The 21,392-nt window shown below is 39.1% G+C and overlaps 1 protein-coding gene across 1 annotated transcript; it reads right to left on the reverse strand.

The window, feature by feature from the left end:
* Positions 1-12,093: 12,093 nt before the first annotated feature.
* Positions 12,094-13,437, reverse strand: LOC142098458 (tripartite motif-containing protein 16-like). Its single transcript, XM_075181304.1, has one exon. The coding sequence runs from the start codon at positions 13,435-13,437 to the stop codon at positions 12,094-12,096; it is 1,344 nt and encodes a 447-aa protein (XP_075037405.1).
* Between the last annotated feature and the right edge of the window lie 7,955 nt (positions 13,438-21,392).

Here is a 21,392-nt window from a genome sequence, read left to right on the forward strand (position 1 = left end):
ATTTGCATGTGTACCTTTTTGCCTTGGAGTTTATATCCATTTATTTGAATTTTATTATCTGCCGTTAATCGTGAGTCCTCCCTATTCTATATCTTATGAGATGCTTTATACCTTTTATGTGCACTTTATATTTTCAGACCATTTTATAGGTGTAAGTATTTTATTGGCGTATAAAAAATGATGGGGTACAATAAGTAAAAAGTGAGGGGTTAGGGGAAGGGCAAAATAAAGGAGGGTGGGGGGGGTGTAAATATTGGGCAGGAACACATTAAACAGTATCAGTAATACACTTTAAATATACATACGGCATACCCTTCTTCTTGGGGGAAAATGACCTTATTTATTGACCACGGGAGAATGTCTATTGAGTCTGTTGTGGAGATTCGATTAGTATTTTAGAAGAAAATGAATGATTGAAGGCTGCTGTCCTAAAGCATTAGTAGGCAGGACTTTGAATAGATGTTTCTAGCATATGATCTGCGTCATCAAGTGGGCAGACTGTATGCATAGTAACGCTATTTGGGTCATTACACCCCACCCTCTCAGTGCTGAGTTTGCAGACAGGTGAGAGTGCCCTTGTAGGACAATTTCCTGCTCTCATGTGAGGTCTCTCCCTGAATGTCAGGAAGTCTCCCTGAAATAGGGGTGATCTCCCTCACTCCCTGAAGAGTCTGGTATTCTCCCTGATACTGAGCCAGTACAAGACGTGGTTGGCTTCGCCATCTGTGGCATGATGACACAGTTCAGAAATTGTGTCCTATGTCCATGTATTGATGTCTATGGAGGTGGCCATTTTCATGGAGACCAAGATTAATTCAAAGACTGACAGTTAAGACAACATGACTTCTGTAATGGCGATGGAAATGTAAAAGACATTTCAGTCTCTAGGGATTCATTAGCTGCTTTTCTTTAATGCATAGTTGCCTACTCCGGGAGACTCCCGCATTTCTGGGAGACCTCCTGGGCTCCAGGGAGAGCAGGGGAACTCCTGGTTCTCGCCCCGAAAAAGATAAGTGGCAGGGGCGGGGCCTAATGACGCAAATATTGCGTCATCAAATGATGTGATTTGTTAAGCCCCGCCCCTGTACGCCCACCTCCCCCGGGATCTCCATGAAGCCAATGAGGAAAAGTTGGCAAGTATGACGTAGGTGGCATTCATGAAATACCCCTTTCCACTCATTTCACTAGAAAACATTTTAGGGTGATCGAGTGGATGATGATTTCTTGTGCTTTCATTGTTGGTACAGTCTATGTAAAGCAATAAGTGATTAGGTCGTGACAAAGTCATTTACTGCCGTTGCACAAGGCGCAAAATGTGCACTAAATCACAGCAACCTATTCAGAAATCAGCTTTAATCTTATTAGTACAGGGATGGCCAACCTGTGGCTCTCCAGGTGTTGTGAAACTACAAGTCCCAGCATGCCCTGCCAGTAATCGGCGGACTATCTACTGGAAAAGCATGCTGGGACTTGTAGTTTCACAACACCTGGAGAGCCACAGGTTGGCCAGGCCTGGTTTAGCGTCAGGTGGACAATGAAAGCCAGATTCTGATTGGTTGCTATGGTTCAGTGTCAATTTTGTGCTGAAATTGCTCTTTTTCACAGATAACCTATATATTAGTTATACTACAGTAAGTAAATCTGTGCTAAGTCCAAAAAGCAGCTAGCAGTAAGGGAGTTCACTGTGAGACACTAAACTATATATATTTAGGGTTTCGTATAACATATTCGATAGCTCCAAAAGTACTACAGATACCAGAGGTTATTCAGTTGTACTACAGAATTATTAATAACATACATTAATTGAGTTGAGTTTAAATATACAGATTAAGTTAGAAATTGGGGCTCCAATCAGATAATCTTATAAGAGAATGCCTTACAATAGATAAAAAAGATAAAAACTATAGAACATAGTTAATGAATGAACAAAGCATATACTATATTTAAATAATTTTCAGGCACCCAGGTTAATAATTAACGAGCATCCATAAAAAGTTAATATTTTGCAGAACTCGGCACACAAAAGTCAATGTTCTAGTTGGTAATGGCGTCATTCATCATCATCATCATCATCATCTATTTATATAGCGCCACTAATTCCGCAGAGCTGTACAGAGAACTCACTCACATCAGTCCCTGCCCCATTGGAGCTTACAGTCTAAATTCCCTAACATACACACAGACCGTGAGAGACTAAGGGCAGTTTAATAGCAGCCAATTCACCTACTAGTATGTTTTTAGAGTGTGTGAGGAAACCGGAGCACCCAGAGGAAACCCACGCAAACACAGGGAGAACACACAGATAAGGCCATGGTCGGGAATTGAACTCAAGACCCCAGTACTGTGAGGCAGAAGTGCTAACCACTGAGCCACCGTGCTGCCGCCTACATGCGATATACAGTATTAGCTGTTTTATTAGTTAGAATTTAGGCCATGATAATTCCACCTCTAGTTGTTTTTTTCTTACCACTGGGAAAAACTAATTTTACAGTTTTTCAAAAATGTGATTCCTTTGGCCGATCCTCTCAATTTATGTTTGTGTAGATAGAACCACCCATGATGAGGACTGGACTTTGCATCTCTGCCCTTTATATTTGCATTTGTAATTGAATTACTTTACAATTTGTTCTGCTTGCTGACACATAAATGAGCACTTTATCAGTGACCTTGTTGCCTTGTGTATGTGCTCTTAAAGCCTTGAAATGTTCTTCTTCCTCAGTGATATTTCTCTGTCCTTCATAAGTATATACTATTGCTGTACATCTTCACTGCCCAGACACTAGTCTAATTCAACCATTGCCTCTACTAACCTCATCGTCAGGGGAGAGCTGGCCAATTTTAGCCTGGGGGGCCAAGACTCGGCTCAGCAGGCAGCCATTTAGGAACATTTTAAAGGAAAAAAAATTCAGGTGGTCCAGTGACCCAGCTCAAGCTAGTCCCCTATGGGACCGACTCATGGAGCAGATGCCCCCCTGGCAACCAGCCCAACCTGTCCCTGCCCACCGTAGATACCGCCGCATTTGTCCTCACTAAGGCTTATTCCTTGTATACAGTATATTGACCACTCTTGTTATCCCCCCAGTCTCTAGTTTACATTCTCAGCCATTGGCTCACTATCGTTTCTCCTGAGTCCTATCCCAACTGTAAAGTCTGACGACGATAAATTGTCCAAGTTATCCATGAATCCTAAACACTCCTTCCTACGCCAACTTCTCAGCCACTTATTAACCTCCCTAAGTTTCCGCTGTCTATCTGGTAGAATACACTGCACAGGTAGAGTTTCAGAAAATATTAACTTGGAGGTCCTTGCTTTACACTGTCGGCCTTCTTCCCTGAAACGATTGTTAAGTATTATCCATCTAAATCTAAACTTGTCATTGGCACCAATGTGTACCAGAACTACTCGATCATGCCCAACCCCACCCAACAATCTCCCCAATCCGCAATACGCCACACACAATGATCAGGAAGACAGCGTAGTGTTAAGAATTCTTGGTCCTGGTGACAGATTACCTTTCAGTTCTAAAGATGTAATCCCCAAAAACCAGCACCTGTAGGGCCTTCACTACAGTCATGTTACGTTCTTCATGGGAGAAGGCATTTCCCTGGTTGGTAGTGGAAGTACCCTGCTTCAGCAACGCTACCCCTCAACTGATATCGCCCATATGGTATATTGGTCGGGGTTTGTAAAATCAGGATTAACCCCATTGATACTCTACCGCTTCTTCTAAGTTTGACCCAACTGTCTACCTCAGGTTCCTGCTCATCCATGTTTCCATACCCAAGACAGTGCCTGATCCATGAACAGTAGACTCCTCTTCATGTTGTCCATGGACCTCAGTGTTGCTCGTTGCGAATTTAGATCCATAATCTGGGCTTCCAAAGAGGCAACTCACTCGCATCCTGACAGGCAATATTCACCCTAGAATGGTTGCTTCAGAGTGTTTACGTAGACCAAGATGCAAGATTTAGGGGTATACTTTTCGTAAAACCACCGATTCCCGGCGCTTTGAAGACATTTTCTTCAAAATGGCAATTTTTTTAAAGATATAAAGCCAATGGGCTTTGTCTTTAATAAAAGTGCCTTCAAAGCGCCGGTAATCGGCTGTTCTACAGAACCGCTACATGGTAAATATACCCCCTAGACTTTTACGAGCAGTGTCCTCTCTACCCTCCACCTGTCTCATGTTCGTTTCTGTTTCATCCACTCCTTATGTCCTCTTTGAGTTTCTTTTTGGTATTATCTGTTTTATTGCATGTTATATTTCCACGTTTTACGTATATATTTCGTTATCACATCCAATTTATGGCGCAGTGGAATTTTATGGCGCCTTATAAATAAATATATGATGATGATTATGACGTACATTGCAAGCGTTGGAAAAATACTGTCAATTACTATATGGTACATAACAAAAAGATATATTTCAGCATAGATTAAAATACAACTAAAATGTCATATATGCGGTATAAAACAGTGAGCGGTAGATTTATTAAACCTTCAGACCTACAATGTAATAGATAAATGAAAGCTAGAATCTGATTGGTTGCTATGGGCAACACCTCCACTTTTTCTGTTTAGACGATTTGATAAATCTACCCCTGATTGTGGCATGGGCAAAATATTGGGCACTACTCCAGATGATTTGTTAATACTTTCTTGGGGATGAACTTGATTGAATTGTTAGGCCTTATATTAAGTTAGATGAAGTCCATGATTTTTGTCATTTCAAAGTAATGGGTATGACCACCATTTATTTATATAGCGCCACTAATTCCACAGCGCTGTACAGAGAACTCACTTACATCAGTCCCTGCCCCATTGGAGCTTACAGTCTAAATTCCCTAATATATATATACACACACACACACACACACACACACACACACACACACACTAAGGTCAATTTGTTAGCAGCCAATTAACCTACCAGTATTTTTTTGGAGTGTGGGGGGAAACCGGAGCACCCGGAGGAAACCCACGCAAACACGGGGAGAACATACAAACTCCTCACAGATAAGGCCATTGTCGGGAATTGAACTCATGACCCCAGCGATGTAAGGCAGAAGTGCTAACCACTTAGCCTTAACTCTGGGTAACAGAGTTCTCAAACTATTTCGAGTGCCACACATTTTTTTCAATCTGTTACATTCAGCAAATAATTATGTGCATTAAAATGTGCAGAAATATGTAACGTTTAAGTTTGCGTCCTGCAGGTTGTATTCACGTCTGTTCAGTTAGAGATTCGGTGAAACATGCAAGTTGACCAGGGGTGCCCGTTTTCTTGCACTCATCTGTAATGGGGTACTTTACCTGTCCTCCTCTGGCTTAATTGCTTTCAATTGAACTTACGTATGACAGCGCTGAGCAATGATAGCCTGCCTCTAATGCACGCACACCTTGCAGGGTGCTCTGTCAAGTGGGTCTACAAAAAGTTGTGTAACCAGTTTTCAGCCTGTTGGTGTAATCCACTCTTGTTCCTCCTATGTGACCCCCGCAGTTTGCATTTTCTGGACTCCGCAGCCACCCAGTTAGGAGCCTCCTCTTACACTAGCAACATGTTAGAAAGGTCTGTTAGAATAATTCTAAGTAAATATATGAGCACAACTTCCAAAGGCTGCAATCTCCGGGGATGGGGACACCCACCAGTGAACAGGTCTGGGGGAAAGGCAGATGTGCCTTTAGAGGGGTTTACAGGTGCCCAGAAACCCCCCCCCCCCTACAATTAAATTACGACAATTCTGTGGTTTAGAAGAAAGACATGGCCTCCTCCTGTCTGCATTAAAAAAAAAACTATAGCAGTCTGCAGTCTAAGACCCAGTTTTGTAGGGATCTGCCTATGTTTTAATAATGTATGGTTCAACAAAATGCCCACCGCGACTGTTCTCAATTTTGTCTCCGGTGCTTCAGTGACTTTAGAGAAAAAGGACAATGCAGCAAGATTAAGTCATACTTGTCGACTCTCCTGGAATGTCTGGGAGACTCCCGAATTCTGTGTGGGTCTCCCAGACTACCTGTAGAATAGGGCATCCTCCCGCACCTGCCCACTTCACAAGTGGGCAAGATTAGAGTCGCCATGATGCAATTCTCAGGGATTTTCGTCATTTTGGCACCGTCCCCACTGTAAATTGACGCGTAAGCGTTATTACGTCAGTGGGAGGCGGGGCCAAGATGATGCAGGTTGCCAAGCCACGCCCCCCCCCTCATAACATTGGCAAGTATGGATTAAGCTACTGGCGATATTTTGCATTTTATTGACTGCAGAGAGGTGTGTAACTATAACACTAATTGTATTTTTTGTTATTTGGATGTGTGAGGGAGATTAGTATTCCTTTTGTTGCATCACGTTTCAAGGAATTACATTATTTATTTTGGTAAGATGGTCAAGAATAATTTATTTGAGGGACATTAATATTAATGTGTTTTTTAATGTACAGCTTACTTTATGCCTCATATGTCATTAAATTTATATACATTGTACTTTTTTATTTTTCTTATTATTGCAGCAAGTGTTTATTATTATTATTATTATTATTATTATTTGTACTATCATCATTATTATTTTTTTCCCACTGAAACCACGCATTTGGAAAACCACCTCTAGAAATCCTGCATTGGGGTTTGGAAAAACAGGCAGGCACATAATCTGACTGGTCGCTATGGACACATAATCTGACTGGTTGTTATGGACACATAATCTGACTGGTTGCTATGGACATTTAATCTGACTGGTCACTATGGACACATAATCTGACTGGTTGTTATGGATATGGGTTTTCATAAATGCCCCCCGTGTGTGCTGCCCAATTTAGAAGCCCTACTTGATCTTTACCCACTAGATAAGTCCTGCGGTGCAGTTTCTACTAGTGGCAGGAACATAACTGGCAGACGTGGACTATAGTGTTAATTTCTCTGGATCCACCTCTGCTCCTCTTCCTTTATCAGTTGGAGTACCACAAGGTTCAGTCCTAGGTCCTCTGCTATTCTCTATCTACACCACTTCTCTTGGAAATCTAATAAGCTCCTTTGGATTTTAGTATCATCTCTAAGCGGAGGATACACAAAGTTATCTATCCTCTCCTGATCTTTTACCATCTGTGTTGTCTCGCATTACTGACTGTCTTCCTGCCATTTCATCTTGGATGTCTTCTCGCCAACTCAAACTCAATCTTTCAAAAACTGAATTAATAATATTCCCACCAAAAACAGAAGCTTCCTGCCTGACATTTCTATTTCTGTTGATAACATGACCATAAATCCCACCCTGCAAGCTCGCTGCCTAGGTGTAATCCTTGACTCACAACTATCATTTATTCCCAACATCAACTCTATATCTAAATCATGTTACATACACCTAAGGAAAATTTCCAGAATACGCACATATCTCACACAAGACACTGCAAAAACCTTATTTGTGCACTCATCATCTCCCGCATCGACTATTGCAATTCCCTCCTTACTGGTCTTCCCAAAGTCAGACTTGAACCCCTACAATCTATTTTGCACACATCAGCTAGATTGATTTTCCTTGCAAACCGTTCTTCCTCTGCTGAGCCACTCTGTCGGTCTCTACATTGGTTGGCTGTACTTCAATGAATCCAATATAAAATTCTTCTACTAACATACAAGGCCGTCAACAAAATTGCACCAACAAACATTTCCTCACTTGTCTCGAAATATCTCCCTACTCGACACCTCCGTTCTGCACAAGATCTGCGTCTCTCTTCCACTCTCATCACATCCTCCCATTCTCGGTTACAGGACTTTTTTCGGGCTGCACCCACTTTGTGTAATTCCCTCCCTCACACAGTAAGACTTTCCTCTAGTCTTCAAACCTTCAAGCGTTCTCTGAAAACCCACCTCTTCAGACAAGGTTATGATATTCCTCAACCACCATCTTAATCTCCCTAGATTACCCTATTACCACCCTCTACACAGCTAACACAAGACAACAACCCTCTGACCAACATTGGTACACACACAGACCACTCAGTACTTTTACCTTTCTGGTCCATTGTGCAATATGATGTAGCACATGCCCTTGTGTTTCAAACTCCCATTGTCCTATAGATTGTAAGCTTTGCGAGCAGGGTTCTCTTACCTCTCTGTCTGTATGTACTACCCAGTATTGTTTTATTGTTTGTTCCCTATTGTAAAGCGCTACGGAATTTGCTGGCGCTATATAAATAAATGTTGTTGATGATGATGATGATATAGACTGGACATTTTCATCTATCATTTCTTATATATTCCTAATAACACTGTTGACCTATGTGAGCTTCATCACACATGCAAAAAATAGTATGCAAACGATTTTTAGAACAGCTTTCTTTTATTAGTACAGTGTTCATTCCATTGTCTTTATAAGAGTCACAAGGATAAACGGTATATAAGACATGGGAATCACAGACCGTCCAATATGGCCCCTTCAACCCGGAACAAGACACTCCCGAACCTCCCACTTACTTTACTATTGCAGGGTGTTCTTAAATGTCAATTCATAATTCCAGCCCAAGTAGCAGCAACAGTAAATTATATGGGAGCTTTGTTAGCTGAACATTTGTATCGGTTGGATTTAGAATCATCTATATATTCTAAATATTAAAAAAAACAAACGTATCCATTGCAAATGATTGTAAGAGATTCATGTGAAAAACAGTCATTTTAAATTACAGGTATAAAAGTATGAAAACAATCACTTCACTTTGTCAAAATGAACATACATATTAGGGGTCGTACACACGGATGTTATAAACAACAGTCATTAGGTACCGGATGTTACCAATGTATACGAACCCTAAATCAGGATAAATGGGACATTCACTGTTGAATGATAAAAATTCCATGCACAATAATCTATTTAGCTTTTTATGACTATAGATTCCATAACATCACATTATATACATTTATCAGATAGACCTAAGCTAATAAAACAAAATTTGGGTGCATAGAAATATCTGTTTCTGATTGCAGGTTAGTTGATTAGGTCAGACAAATGTTTAGCACAACAGTGTTTGTGGGGTCATCGACTGACGCGTTTCGTTGGTTATACAGGAACTACAATAGAAAACAGATGATTTTTTTTATACACAACCAATAAAGAGAAGAAAGCACAATTAATCAGATACTGTCTTCTGTGGCATTTAACACTCCGGTCTATTTAGACTTCTCCCGATTGTCTAAATCCATGGTTGTATTCTATGTCATTAGCTGGACAACCACTTAAAAATGGTCTTGTCAACTCTTGCAAATCTAAATTACGCCCTGTGTGTGCAAAGTACAACACAGATGTGTATTTTGTAAATATAACCTCTATTCTAGGCTAGGGTGCTTACATGTACTGCAAATTCTGCCCTTGGTGGTGTGTGCGTGGGGCGTTTGGTGATGGAGGGTTGACGAGTGGCAGAATCTACAGAACAGGTCAGCACTAGATACAATATATTAAAGAGTGCATGAAACAAACAGTTCTATGTTGGATAAGGGTTAGTAACTTTGGACATATTTTGCACATATAGCGCCTAAAACTAAAGTCTACTTAGGTGGCCCTTTCATTTAAAAGACCCCTGAGCTTCAAAATTGAAATGCTAAGATATAAACCATATAAGTCAAATACATTGTTCAGGGATAATCTTATTTTTCACTTTTTATGTCAAAAAGTAAAATATAATCTCTACAGTTTGCATTAATCAAATGAAATGCTGATACACAAGACATTTGTTCCCCTAAGTACCCTAATCTGTTTGAGGACTGATTTACTAAAACACATCACTTGTCAAATCTGCCTATAAAGGTAGGAGATATAAAAGAAAGTTGCACATATTCAAATTTCTTCCAACTGTATTAGGTAGATGGAGGTGAACACGGATCTGACAAGATTCTGGAAAGAAAAATTATTCCCCTAATTCTCAATTAACCACTTAATGCCCTCTCCAAAGAAATAAGCTTGAATGTATGAACTTTGCTTCATATAGCGATCTATTGAACACCACAATTTTACAATATTTTGTGGTCTTTGCAGCTTTAACCACAACGTTAGAATCACATAGGTGCCAACTGTCCCTAATTTATGGACAGCCCAAAATCTTTAAAGCTATGTCCTGATTTTTGCAGGACTAAAAATTGCATAATAAAATCAATCTTTTTCTGCAAGCTACGTGTAATTCTTACCTTCGTTCTTATCATGCAGACTTTATAGCTCAAAATTTACTGAAGAGGAGAATTTAAAATGCAAAAAAAAAAATTGCCACTGATAAAGATAAATAAAAACACATTGATGTAATATAAACTAGCTAACAAGTAATATAAACCGAAATCTGTAACCTCTTCATAGATATCAGTAGCTGCAGTGACGTCTACATGTCATCAATGAAATTTAGGACCTTGGCATCTAATGTCAAGTTGTTTTATTTAAAATAGCTAGTAACATTAACACATATATAGGTGTAAAGGCTGGTAGCTCATCTGAACTGAAGATAGCTTAGATAAATATATATCATATGGAAAAAAAAAATCCCTACACGTAGATGTCCTGTCTATGAGACTGAAACAGCTGATAACAGACAAGTTAGAGGGAAAGAGGGAAAAGAGAAAAAAAGAGAAAGGAGAGAGAGAGAAAAGGAGATAAAGAGAGAGAAGGATGAGAGAGAGACAGGGGGCCTGATTCATTAAGGATCTTAACTTAAGAAACTTCTTATTTCAGTCTCCTGGACAAAACCAATGTACAATGCAAGGGGTGCAAATTAGTATTCTGTTTTGCATATAAGTTAAATATTGACTGTTTTTTCATGAGGCACACAAATATCAACTTTAAATTTCAGTGCACAAATAAGCTATCAAGTATTTGGGCTAGATTTACTAAGCTGCGGGTTTGAAAAAGTGGGGATGTTGCCTATAGCAACCAATCAGATTCTAGCTTTCATTTATTTAGTACTTTCTACAAAATGACAGCTAGAATCTGATTGGTTGCTATAGGCAACATCCCCACTTTTTCAAACCCGCAGCTTAGTAAATCTAGCCCTTTGTGTGCTACATGGAAAAGCAGTCAGTATTTAACTTATGTGCAAAACAGAATACTAATTTGCACCCCTTGCATTGTAACCTGGTTTTGTCCAGGAGACTGAAATAAGAAGTTTCTTAAGTTAAGATCCTTAATGAATCAGGCCCAGAGAGAGAGAGTGGGAGAGGAGGAGAGAGGGAGAGAGAAAGAAGGAGAGAAAGAGAGAGAGAAAACGAGAGAACGAGAGAGAGGAGAGAGAGAGAAAAGGATAGAAAGAGAGAGAGAGAGAGAGAGGAGAGAGAGAAAAGGATAGAGAGAGTGAGAGAGAGAGAGAGAGAGAGAGAGAGAGAGGGGGAGTGAGCGTGAAAGAGAGAAGGAGAGAAAAGGAGAGAGAGAGAGAGAGAGAGAGGGAGAGTGAGAGAAAAAGATAGGAAGAGAGAGAGAGAGAGGAAGATGGAGAGAAAAGCAGAGAAAGAGAGAGAGAGAAGAAGAGAGAAGGAGAGAGATAAAAGGATAGAAAGAGAGAGTGAGAGAGAGAAAAAGGATAGAAAGAGAGAGGGAGAGGGAGAAGGGGAGAGAGAGAAAACGATAATGGACAATCTTCTTAATATAGATGCCGTTGCCTGTGTCAGAATTTAAATAAAGAACAACAAGGTTGTCATTCAGGTTTGCAATCAGGAAACATTTACACAGCAGGAACTTGAGAAGAAAACACTTGAACACTTGAGCTGGTGCTGGGATCTCCAGGACCCCTCTGCATGAGTTTGCTAAAAACACAAAAAAAATTCAGTACAGGTGGTTTGGTAGGGTGCCCCAGTAATCATGGTGCCCTCATACTGAAGAACTTACTGGGCTTTCCATGTTCCCGTCGGCCCTCCACTCGAGAAAGAGACCACAAGTGTCTTGAAATGTTGCTGCAGTCTGGATTGAAAATTTCCTGATTGCCATAAAAGTCAGTGAAAGAATTTTGCCCAATTACATACATGCACTGTTTTGAAGGGGCTTCGTTTTTATATCTCAAGACGTTTACTTTCTGAGATTCAGTCAAGAGGTTCAGTCAGTTTCTTTCAAGTTCTCATGTTCACAGGTATTCGGTCTAGCTTTTAAGTTTGATGCTGCTGTTTTCAAATATGTAGAAGGCTGCTAGGATGGGCTCCGTGAAGGTGGCACTAAAAGTGTGCAGGTGTCTGGTGGGTTGTAGCTGGTAAAACGACAGATACCCACCATCATAGTTCAGGTGTATTCCCACAGCCTTCACTGGGGAATTCGAGGCCACCGTGTTCTGAATGTTGTTGTAAGATGTTCCAAGATATTTTTGGAAAAATAATGTCCACGACTTGTTGTTATAGCCAATAAATGACTCGTTGCCAGCCACCTTGCGCTGGATGCTCTTGGAGGCCACTCCCACAATCCATCTCGGCGCTTCACTCACGTCCACTTCCCAGTAATGTTGTCCTGAACTTAATTCGTTTATGCTTAAAACCTGACAGGATTTAAACCTCTCCGGTGTTTCTGCATACTTCTGGGATGCAGAGGAGTACGAAGCGCATTTCAGGTCACTTGATATAATGATTTTGCTATGCGCCGTGTTCACATCTAGCGACAGGTTGGTTTTCTTCACGTCGGAAAACTGTCGTATGGCCTTCAGGTCGAGCAGGCTGTCGGTGAAGCTTAAAAGGCCCATGTGTAAGATGAGTGACACAGAACCCTCATCGACACTCCCATTCACTTGTGCATCACCTTCACTGAGCTTTCTAGAGCCACTACGTTTTAACTCTTCAGTAGAAGTTCCTCGTAGTACAGTTAATGGGTCAGTCATGTTGCGCAGTCCCTGGATGTTGCTTATGTTTTTGGAGATCTCACCCCTCCTTTTTTCCAGTTGTTGAATCGAAGCTTTGACGCGGAACAAAGCCTGCTCTTCCTGTCTGGAGACTTCACTCATGGCACTCTGCTGTAGAGCTTCCAGCTGTTCAGTCATGTCCCTAAAAAGTGCGGTCACTCTTGCGTTGACACTAGCGGCTGCTCCTTGCACGTCTGCCTGTTTTGTCAACAGTCTCTCGAGTTTTTTCTCATTTTCCTCGCTCTCTACGTTCAAGTTGTCTATGATGTCGTTCAGACTTGCCTTCCTCTTCTCAAACGCATCCGCTAGTGGGTCCACCTTGTGGCCTCGATGTTCTCCCACAATGCAGCACGACACACAGATACAGGCTCCATCCTTGGAGCAGCAAAATTCAATCAGCTTATCGTGGATAGAACATTTCATGTCCTTGATGGAACTGGTGGGCTCGACCAAAACGTGTTCCTTGGACTTGGCGTGCGTATTTAGATGCTCATCACACATAGACGCCTCACAATGTAGACATGTTTTAGTGGCAGGCACCTTCGAATTAACGCAGTAACCGCAGAGGATCTCTTTTTCGGAAGGATTAGGGTGCTCCATCTTGCTACTGAATCTTTAGGTTGGGAAAATTTGCAGTGTTCTTGAAGAAGCTCTGCTCTTCCCACTAACCTTCAGTGCTGAAGGGTTAGTCACAAATGTTAGATCTTTCTCAGGGAAGCAGACGCTGTTCTTTCCTTTCAAGAAGCGAGTAATAAAATGAATATTCTGGCAGCTAGAATTTATGGTTGTAAGTTACATAGCTATTGTGTCACGTGAAGATCAGAGTCCAGATTATATAAATACATGAATACAACCGCCCATATGCAAGGGCAAACAATTGTTAACTGTGATTCTAGTTCAATATTATTGATTATTCAAAAAACAGAAGTTTAGGGATATGAAAATAGAGCCCATGCACGGAATGGTTGGGGAACAAAGACGAACAAGTGGCCCAGAGTCTATACAATATAGTCTCATGTCTACTATATAAAACACAACGCATACTATTCAATGCTAAGCAGGTTCTAGGTGCCACTATAAAATACAGGCCCCCAAATCTCTGGTGACTTTACAGTTCAGGTCCCCCTAAATCTCTGGTTGTGTTATAGTGCAGGATCCTAGAATATCTTTTGGATTTATAATGCAGACTAGCCCAAATCTATGAAAGCTTTACTATACAGACTCTATAGTGCAGCCCTCTCCAATCTCTGCTGGCTACAAAAAGTAGACCCAAGTGAATGACTTACCCGTCCTGCAGTCCCATGCTGTCTCTCAGCACTCTAGTAGACATATCAAAACACTCTGATGAACGTACCAGTCAGACACTGTAATCAGTGATTGGCTAGCATCATCCACCAATCAGAGTTCTTGGAGCCGTCTGCTGGGTATGATGGAATACAGTCCAATTTTACAGACCCAGGGGGACAGATGCCCCCCAGCCCCGCCATCCCCTGTGGTGATGTATACCTTTAACTTAACTCATTTTTAAGAATGCACAAACCTCTAAAAATATCTAATTTAAAAATCTCATATATCATCATTATTTATGTAGGGCTTATCATATTACCTAGTGCAATACAGCTAACATGTAATCACGCACATCAGTTCTGGACTGTGAGAGGAAACCCATGCAAAAAATTGGGAGAACGTACAAACTCCATACAGATAGGGCCTTGATCAGAATCTAAATCATGACCCCCAGCGATGTGAGACAGCAATGCTAACCATACTTCATCACTGTATTTAAATATAAAAGTCTCATATCTATCTATCTATCTATCTATCTATCTATCTATCTATCTATCTCATATCTATCTATCTATCTATCTATCTATCTATCTATCTCATATTTATCTATCTATCTATCTATCTATCTATCTATCTATCTTTCTATCTCACATCTATCTATCTATCTCATATTTATCTATCTATCTATCTATCTATCTATCTATCTCATATCTATCTATCTATTTCATATCTATCCATCTATCTATTTATCTATCTATCTATCTATCTCATATCTATCTATCTATCTATCTATCTATCTATCTATCTATCTATCTATCTATCCCCTATCTATCTATCTATCTATCTATCTATCTATCTATCTATCTATCTATCTCATATCTATCTATCTATCTATCTATCTATCTATCTCATATCTATCTATCTATCTATCTATCTATCTATCTATCTATCTATATATCTATCTATCTATCTCATATCTATCTATCTATCTATCTATCTCATATCTATCTATCTATCTATCTATCTATCTCATATCTATCTATCTATCTATCTATCTATCTCAGATCTATCTATCTATATATCTCATATTTATCTATCTATCTATCTCATATCTATCTATCTATCTATCTATCTATCTATCTATCTATCTATCTATCTTTCTATCTCACATCTATCTATCTATCTCATATTTATCTATCTATCTATCTATCTATCTATCTATCTTTCTATCTCATATCTATCTATCTCATATTTATCTATCTATCTATCTATCTATCCTCTATCTATCTATCTATCTATCTATCTATCTATCTATCTATCTATCTCATATCTATCTATCTATCTATCTCATATCTATCTATCTATCTATCTATCTATCTATCTATCTATCTCATATCTATCTATCTATCTATCTATCTATCTATCTATCTATCTATCTATCTCATATCTATCTATCTCATATCTATCTATCTATCTATCTATCTATCTATCTATCTATCTATCTCAGATCTATCTATCTATATATCTCATATTTATCTATCTATCTATCTCATATCTATCTATCTATCTATCTATCTATCTATCTATCTATCTATCTATCTATCTATCTATCCATGTATCTATCTATCTATCTATCTATCTATCTATCTATCTATCTATCTATCTATCTATCTATCTATCTATCTCATATTTATCTATTTATCTATCTATCTATCTATCTATCTATCTATCTATCTATCTATCTATCTATCTCATATTTATCTATCTATCTATCTCATATCTATCTATCTATCTATTTATCTATCTATCTATCTATCTATCTATCTATCTATCTCATATTTATCTATCTATCTATCTATCTATCTCATATTTATCTATCTATCTATCTCATATCTATCTATCTATCTATCTATCTATCTATCTATCTATCTCATATTTATCTATCTATCTATCTCATATCTATCTATCTATCTATCTATCTATCTATCTATCTATCTATCTATCTATCACCGTTAGGTGAAGTCTCTTTACCTCTTGCACTTATACCGTACAGATATAAGCAGTGTGACTATTCTGCAGGGTGAGGAATGTATGTATAGAGCACTTATATATAATATATAATATAATTACACTTCTCCGCCTTGGTTGTATTTACCTCTCACCACATGAACTTTACATGTCACGTATTTCAGATTTTATTGCTTTTCTGACTTATGAGCTTCTAGCCTCTTGATACGAGCAGTTCTCTGCCTGTGTCTGATGTCAGTAACCCGTCCTTGTAAGTTGTTTATTAGTCTATATTCTGTTATTTTTATCTCCATCACATTCTTTCACTTGTCATCTTTATGGCTGGCAGTTGTAATGACCTGTTTTATCTCACATTTCTGGCATTTTCCTTCTGCTTTTATTTTTACAAATGACAGTAAAAAATAAATAAAACAAAACAGGACTTGAGGTTGCCGTTCTGATCGGAAGGAGGGGCTGCACCCCAATAAATGCCTTTATTTAATATGTGGTATCATGAAATCTTAAAGGGAGTCAGGACAACCCATGTTGCAACACAAGGGGAGCAAATACATTTAATTATTTATTTTTCTGCATGCTGGGTAAATGCTGGCTGCTTTGGGGTGTAACACACACATAGTAGATAGTTTTTATTTTTACACTGCAATTTAGAATTGGGACGAGGACATAACCATACTTGCCAAATTTTTGGACCTCCATCGCCAAGAGAACCCTCAGGAGAGCTCGAAGGGACAAGTGCAGGGCTCCTGATGAGGTTTGTGTAATCAAGGCCCCACCCACTGCAGAAGAAAGTGAGTCACGTCCGGGAGGGTGGGGAGATTCGAAAGTCTCCCCCCTGCTGTGTAACATGGTTTTGCCCAGCTCCTTTTTTAAACTTTTGCACTTAACTCTTCATGATGCCGTTAAAAGTCACTCTTACTGCACACCGATCTCAGTATTCTGTTGATGAACCAACTGAGTAGAGTTTTGTATCACCGCACTGACTATAAGATTTTACCCAATATTAATACACATATCCCTATAAATATCTCCTAAATAGGGTCTCTGGATTGGTGATTGGGGTGCAACCTTGAAACTCCAGGTGTAATCTTCTAATTGATAATATCGATGATTGCCATCCTATAAAACATAACTTTTATTAGGTAGTAACTTAAAAGCGAAATATACTAAAATATAGCAATTAAAATCCCATGGATATAGATAAAAAGCTGGATACACTCAGTATAGTACCTATATAATCCCACTATAAGTAATATGGTACAGAGGTATAATAGTGTGATTAATATGAATAAGTCAGATAGTAAATAAAGAAACATACACCATAATAAGCAATTGTTATGTCTCTAATATAATGCCTGTTAAATAGCAGGCTATACAGGCTTGATAATGTCCAGCTAGCAGATAGAGGTTGAAATAAATATCCCAATTACCTCTTATATTAATCACAAGCGCTGGTATGTAATTCCTTCTGACTAAATCCTGCCGATCAACAGTCAGTTGATAAGCAAACTACCCTGCAGCACACTCAATAGCGTAACATGAAAAGTATATCAGAAACGCTATTGCAGAATAATAGTTGCTAATATGCAATCCCTTCTGACTAGTTCCTGCCGATCTATAATCGGTTGTTGTGCAGACTACCCTGCAGCACACTCAATAGCGCTGCATGGTAGATGTCTCAGAAGTGCTATCACAAAATGATAATAGCTGTTATGGGGAATGTATTGCTAACTGCCTGCTATGTTTCCCCTCTAACTCTGGGCTTATAGGGGTAGTTAAATAATCAGACTCCTCTTAGTACAAACATCAAGTGTTGCCAGCTAATACGCCGTATAGAGGAGTCTGATTATTTAACTACCCCTATAAGCCCAGAGTTAGAGGGGAAACGTAGCAGGCAGTTAGCAATACACTCCCCATAACAGCTATTATCATTTTGTGATAGCGCTTCTGAGACATCTACCATGCAGCGCTATTGAGTGTGCTGCAGGGTAGTCTGCACAACAACCGATTATAGATCGGCAGGAACTAGTCAGAAGGGATTGCATATTAGCAACTATTATTCTGCAATAGCGTTTCTGATATACTTTTCATGTTACGCTATTGAGTGTGCTGCAGGGTAGTTTGCTTATCAACTGACTGTTGATCGGCAGGATTTAGTCAGAAGGAATTACATACCAGCGCTTGTGATTAATATAAGAGGTAATTGGGATATTTATTTCAACCTCTATCTGCTAGCTGGACATTATCAAGCCTGTATAGCCTGCTATTTAACAGGCATTATATTAGAGACATAACAATTGCTTATTATGGCGTATGTTTCTTTATTTACTATCTGACTTATTCATATTAATTACACTATTATACCTCTGTACCATATAACTTATAGTGGGATTATATAGGTACTATACTGCGTGTATCCAGCTTTTTATCTATATCCATGGGATTTTAATTGCTATATTTTAGTATATTTCGCTTTTAAGTTACTACCTAATAAAAGTTATGTTTTATAGGATGGCAATCATCGATATTATCAATTAGAAGATTTAGTGCACCTTATTTCAGAAAAACAATACCCAGCCTCTTTGTTAGAACATACACTACAGACTTCTTTTTCTATTAATAGAGAAGATTTATTGAGAGAAAATGGGTCTCTTAAATCAAAAACTACAGTTTGCTCCTCCATAGAGCATGAACCATTATTCATTACTAGATTCAATAAGAGTTCTATGAAAATTAGAAATATTATCAATCACAATTTCAATATTCTGTGTTTAGACCCCCTGTTAAAACCTATGTTGGGGACTAAACCTAAAATTATTTTTAAAAAAGCCAAAAATCTAGGCAATTATCTAGCCCCTAGTCACTTTGTTAAAAGAAATGTTTGTTCAGATAAGGTCCAATCCACTTGGGTACCGGCTCCCCAAAAATCTTTGGGATTCTTTAAATGTGGATTAAATAGATATACTACTTGCAGATTTATTAATTGCATTGATCCTTTCGAATCTTTTTCTACTAAAGAAAAATTCCCTATAAAGACATACATTAATTGCAATACCGAATACATTATATATTTAAATGTTAAATGTTATTTTATATATACCCTATATTATCTGTCAATTTCTCCATATTCCCAGTGAGCCTAGCATATAGGAAATATGTGACAATTGCTGTGGTCACTGCAGTACAAAATAACTCTGCCCATGAAGAGGTTAATCATGTTTTACATCTTTTCCAACTGAGTTTACATATCAAAAAATGGTACAATCTCTGTAAGTTAATGTATCTTAGTGGTTCCCTTTTAAAAGGCAGCTAAATCCATGATGTAATCTGTTCGTTATATGAGGGTTGGAAGGAATATTTACAAAGATGCCAAATTGGGAAAGTATTGCACAGTGCGTGGCCTCATCTTAAGCAGCCAAAATGACATTTTATCTAATTTGATTAGATTTATCTAGCAGGATGGAAAACCAAATTGGCCAATAGCTGCTTACGTACCATCCAATTGAAATGGGTCAATACAATCTGATTGAAACCATGTAATATTGTCTTCAATATTTGCCATAATTGGATTGGGTTACAATGTGTGTATTCAGAATATATTTATTTTTTAATAAACTAGGCATTCTGAATGCCCACGTGTAGGTGTCATTCTGTGCATTAGCAACAGAAAACAAAGTATGTATTTGTACAGCATAGCCTATGGACTTTAGAGTTTAGATTACTGACTGATAATGCTGAATTTTACAGATTGTTATCTCCCAATGCCAATCCCTGAAACAAACAGAAGAACAGTAGATACAAAAAGTCTACGCTCCCTTATTGAAATTGCAGGTGTTTGTGATGTAAAGCCTGAAATCTAGATAAACCATGTCACACCTTTACCCGCCCTCGATTGCAACTAACAAAATGCAAGTGAAAAACAACTAGACAATTCCTAGTAAAATTGTAAAAACTTTTAAAGCCGTAGTTGCATAGGTGTTCATGTCATTTATAGAATGGGCCTGTAGATGTGATCGGAGATAACCATTCACATTCAACATCACATTCAGAAGGGATTACACATGACAGCAATGCAAGCGATTGCGATAAATCCCAAATAAAGATTGTCTGTTCCCGTAGGATTCCCTTGCGTTTTTTTTGGTTGCATAATACTGAGATAGCCATGGTCCGCAAATGAGCTTTTAAAACACCTATGGGATCTCATTGTTGAAAGATACCAGTCAGGAGAGGGGTATAAACGAAATTCCGAGGCATTCCATCAATAAGTGGAGAAAACGGGGCACAACGGGGACATTGCCAAGATCAGGATTGGACATCCCACCAAAGCTGATGACAGGACAAGGAGAAAACCCATGGGTTAGGCTACCGAGAGGTCTACAGCAGCATTAACTGAGCTGCAGGAGACCATGATTGAACTTTTTGGCCTTAATTCTAAAAGACATGTTTGGCATAACAACAACACAGCGCATCACCCAAAGAACACCGCACCTACTGTGGACCATGGCGGTGGCAGAATCATTGTTTTTAGCTGCTTGTCTTCAGCTGAGACTGGACCACTAGGGCATAATGAATTGCTCCACATATCAAAATCTGCTGGCAGAAAGCTGAAGATGAAAAGGAATTCCACCTTCCAATATTATAACGATCCTTAGCACACATCCACGTCAACCTAGGAATGGCTTCAGAAACGTAAGAGCAAAGTCTTGGAATGGTCCAGTCAGAACCCAGGCCTCAATACTTTTGAAAGCCTGTGGAATGACCTTAAGAGGGCTGTGCACAGGAGATCCCCTGGCAATTTAATGGATGTTGAACTGTTGTGCAGAAAAAAGTGGTACAGAATTGCAGAGTCCAGGGGGTATATTTACTAAACGGTGGGTTTGAAAAAGTGCAGATGTTGCCCATAGCAACCAATCAGATTCTAGCTTTCATTTTGCAGAATGTACTAAATAAATGCTAACTAGATTCTTTATCCTGACTGCATGGACAGCCACAAGGTACGTCCTGCTTCACACTGCGCTCTTGCACTGCTTCAAGTGGAGGAGGAGTGAGGGCGTTGTACTGCACTAGCGCTAAAGCGCTGCAGAATTTGCTGGTGCTATATAAATAAATGTTGATATTGATGATGATGATGATGCTCCATGATATGGACAGACTGTGCGGAGTGTCAGTGACATCAGTGAGAGTCACCGGCACTGGACACCACAGCAGAAGGGGATTTGAGTCACACGTGATAAGGGGACATT

This window comes from Mixophyes fleayi, chromosome 7 (assembly GCF_038048845.1).
Source record: "Mixophyes fleayi isolate aMixFle1 chromosome 7, aMixFle1.hap1, whole genome shotgun sequence".
Classification (NCBI taxonomy): domain Eukaryota; kingdom Metazoa; phylum Chordata; class Amphibia; order Anura; family Limnodynastidae; genus Mixophyes; species Mixophyes fleayi.

Coding starts and splice junctions, on each gene's coding strand:
- LOC142098458 (XM_075181304.1), bottom strand. CDS start 13,437: ATGGAGCACCCTAATCCTTCCGAAAAAGAGATCCTCTGCGGTTACTGC.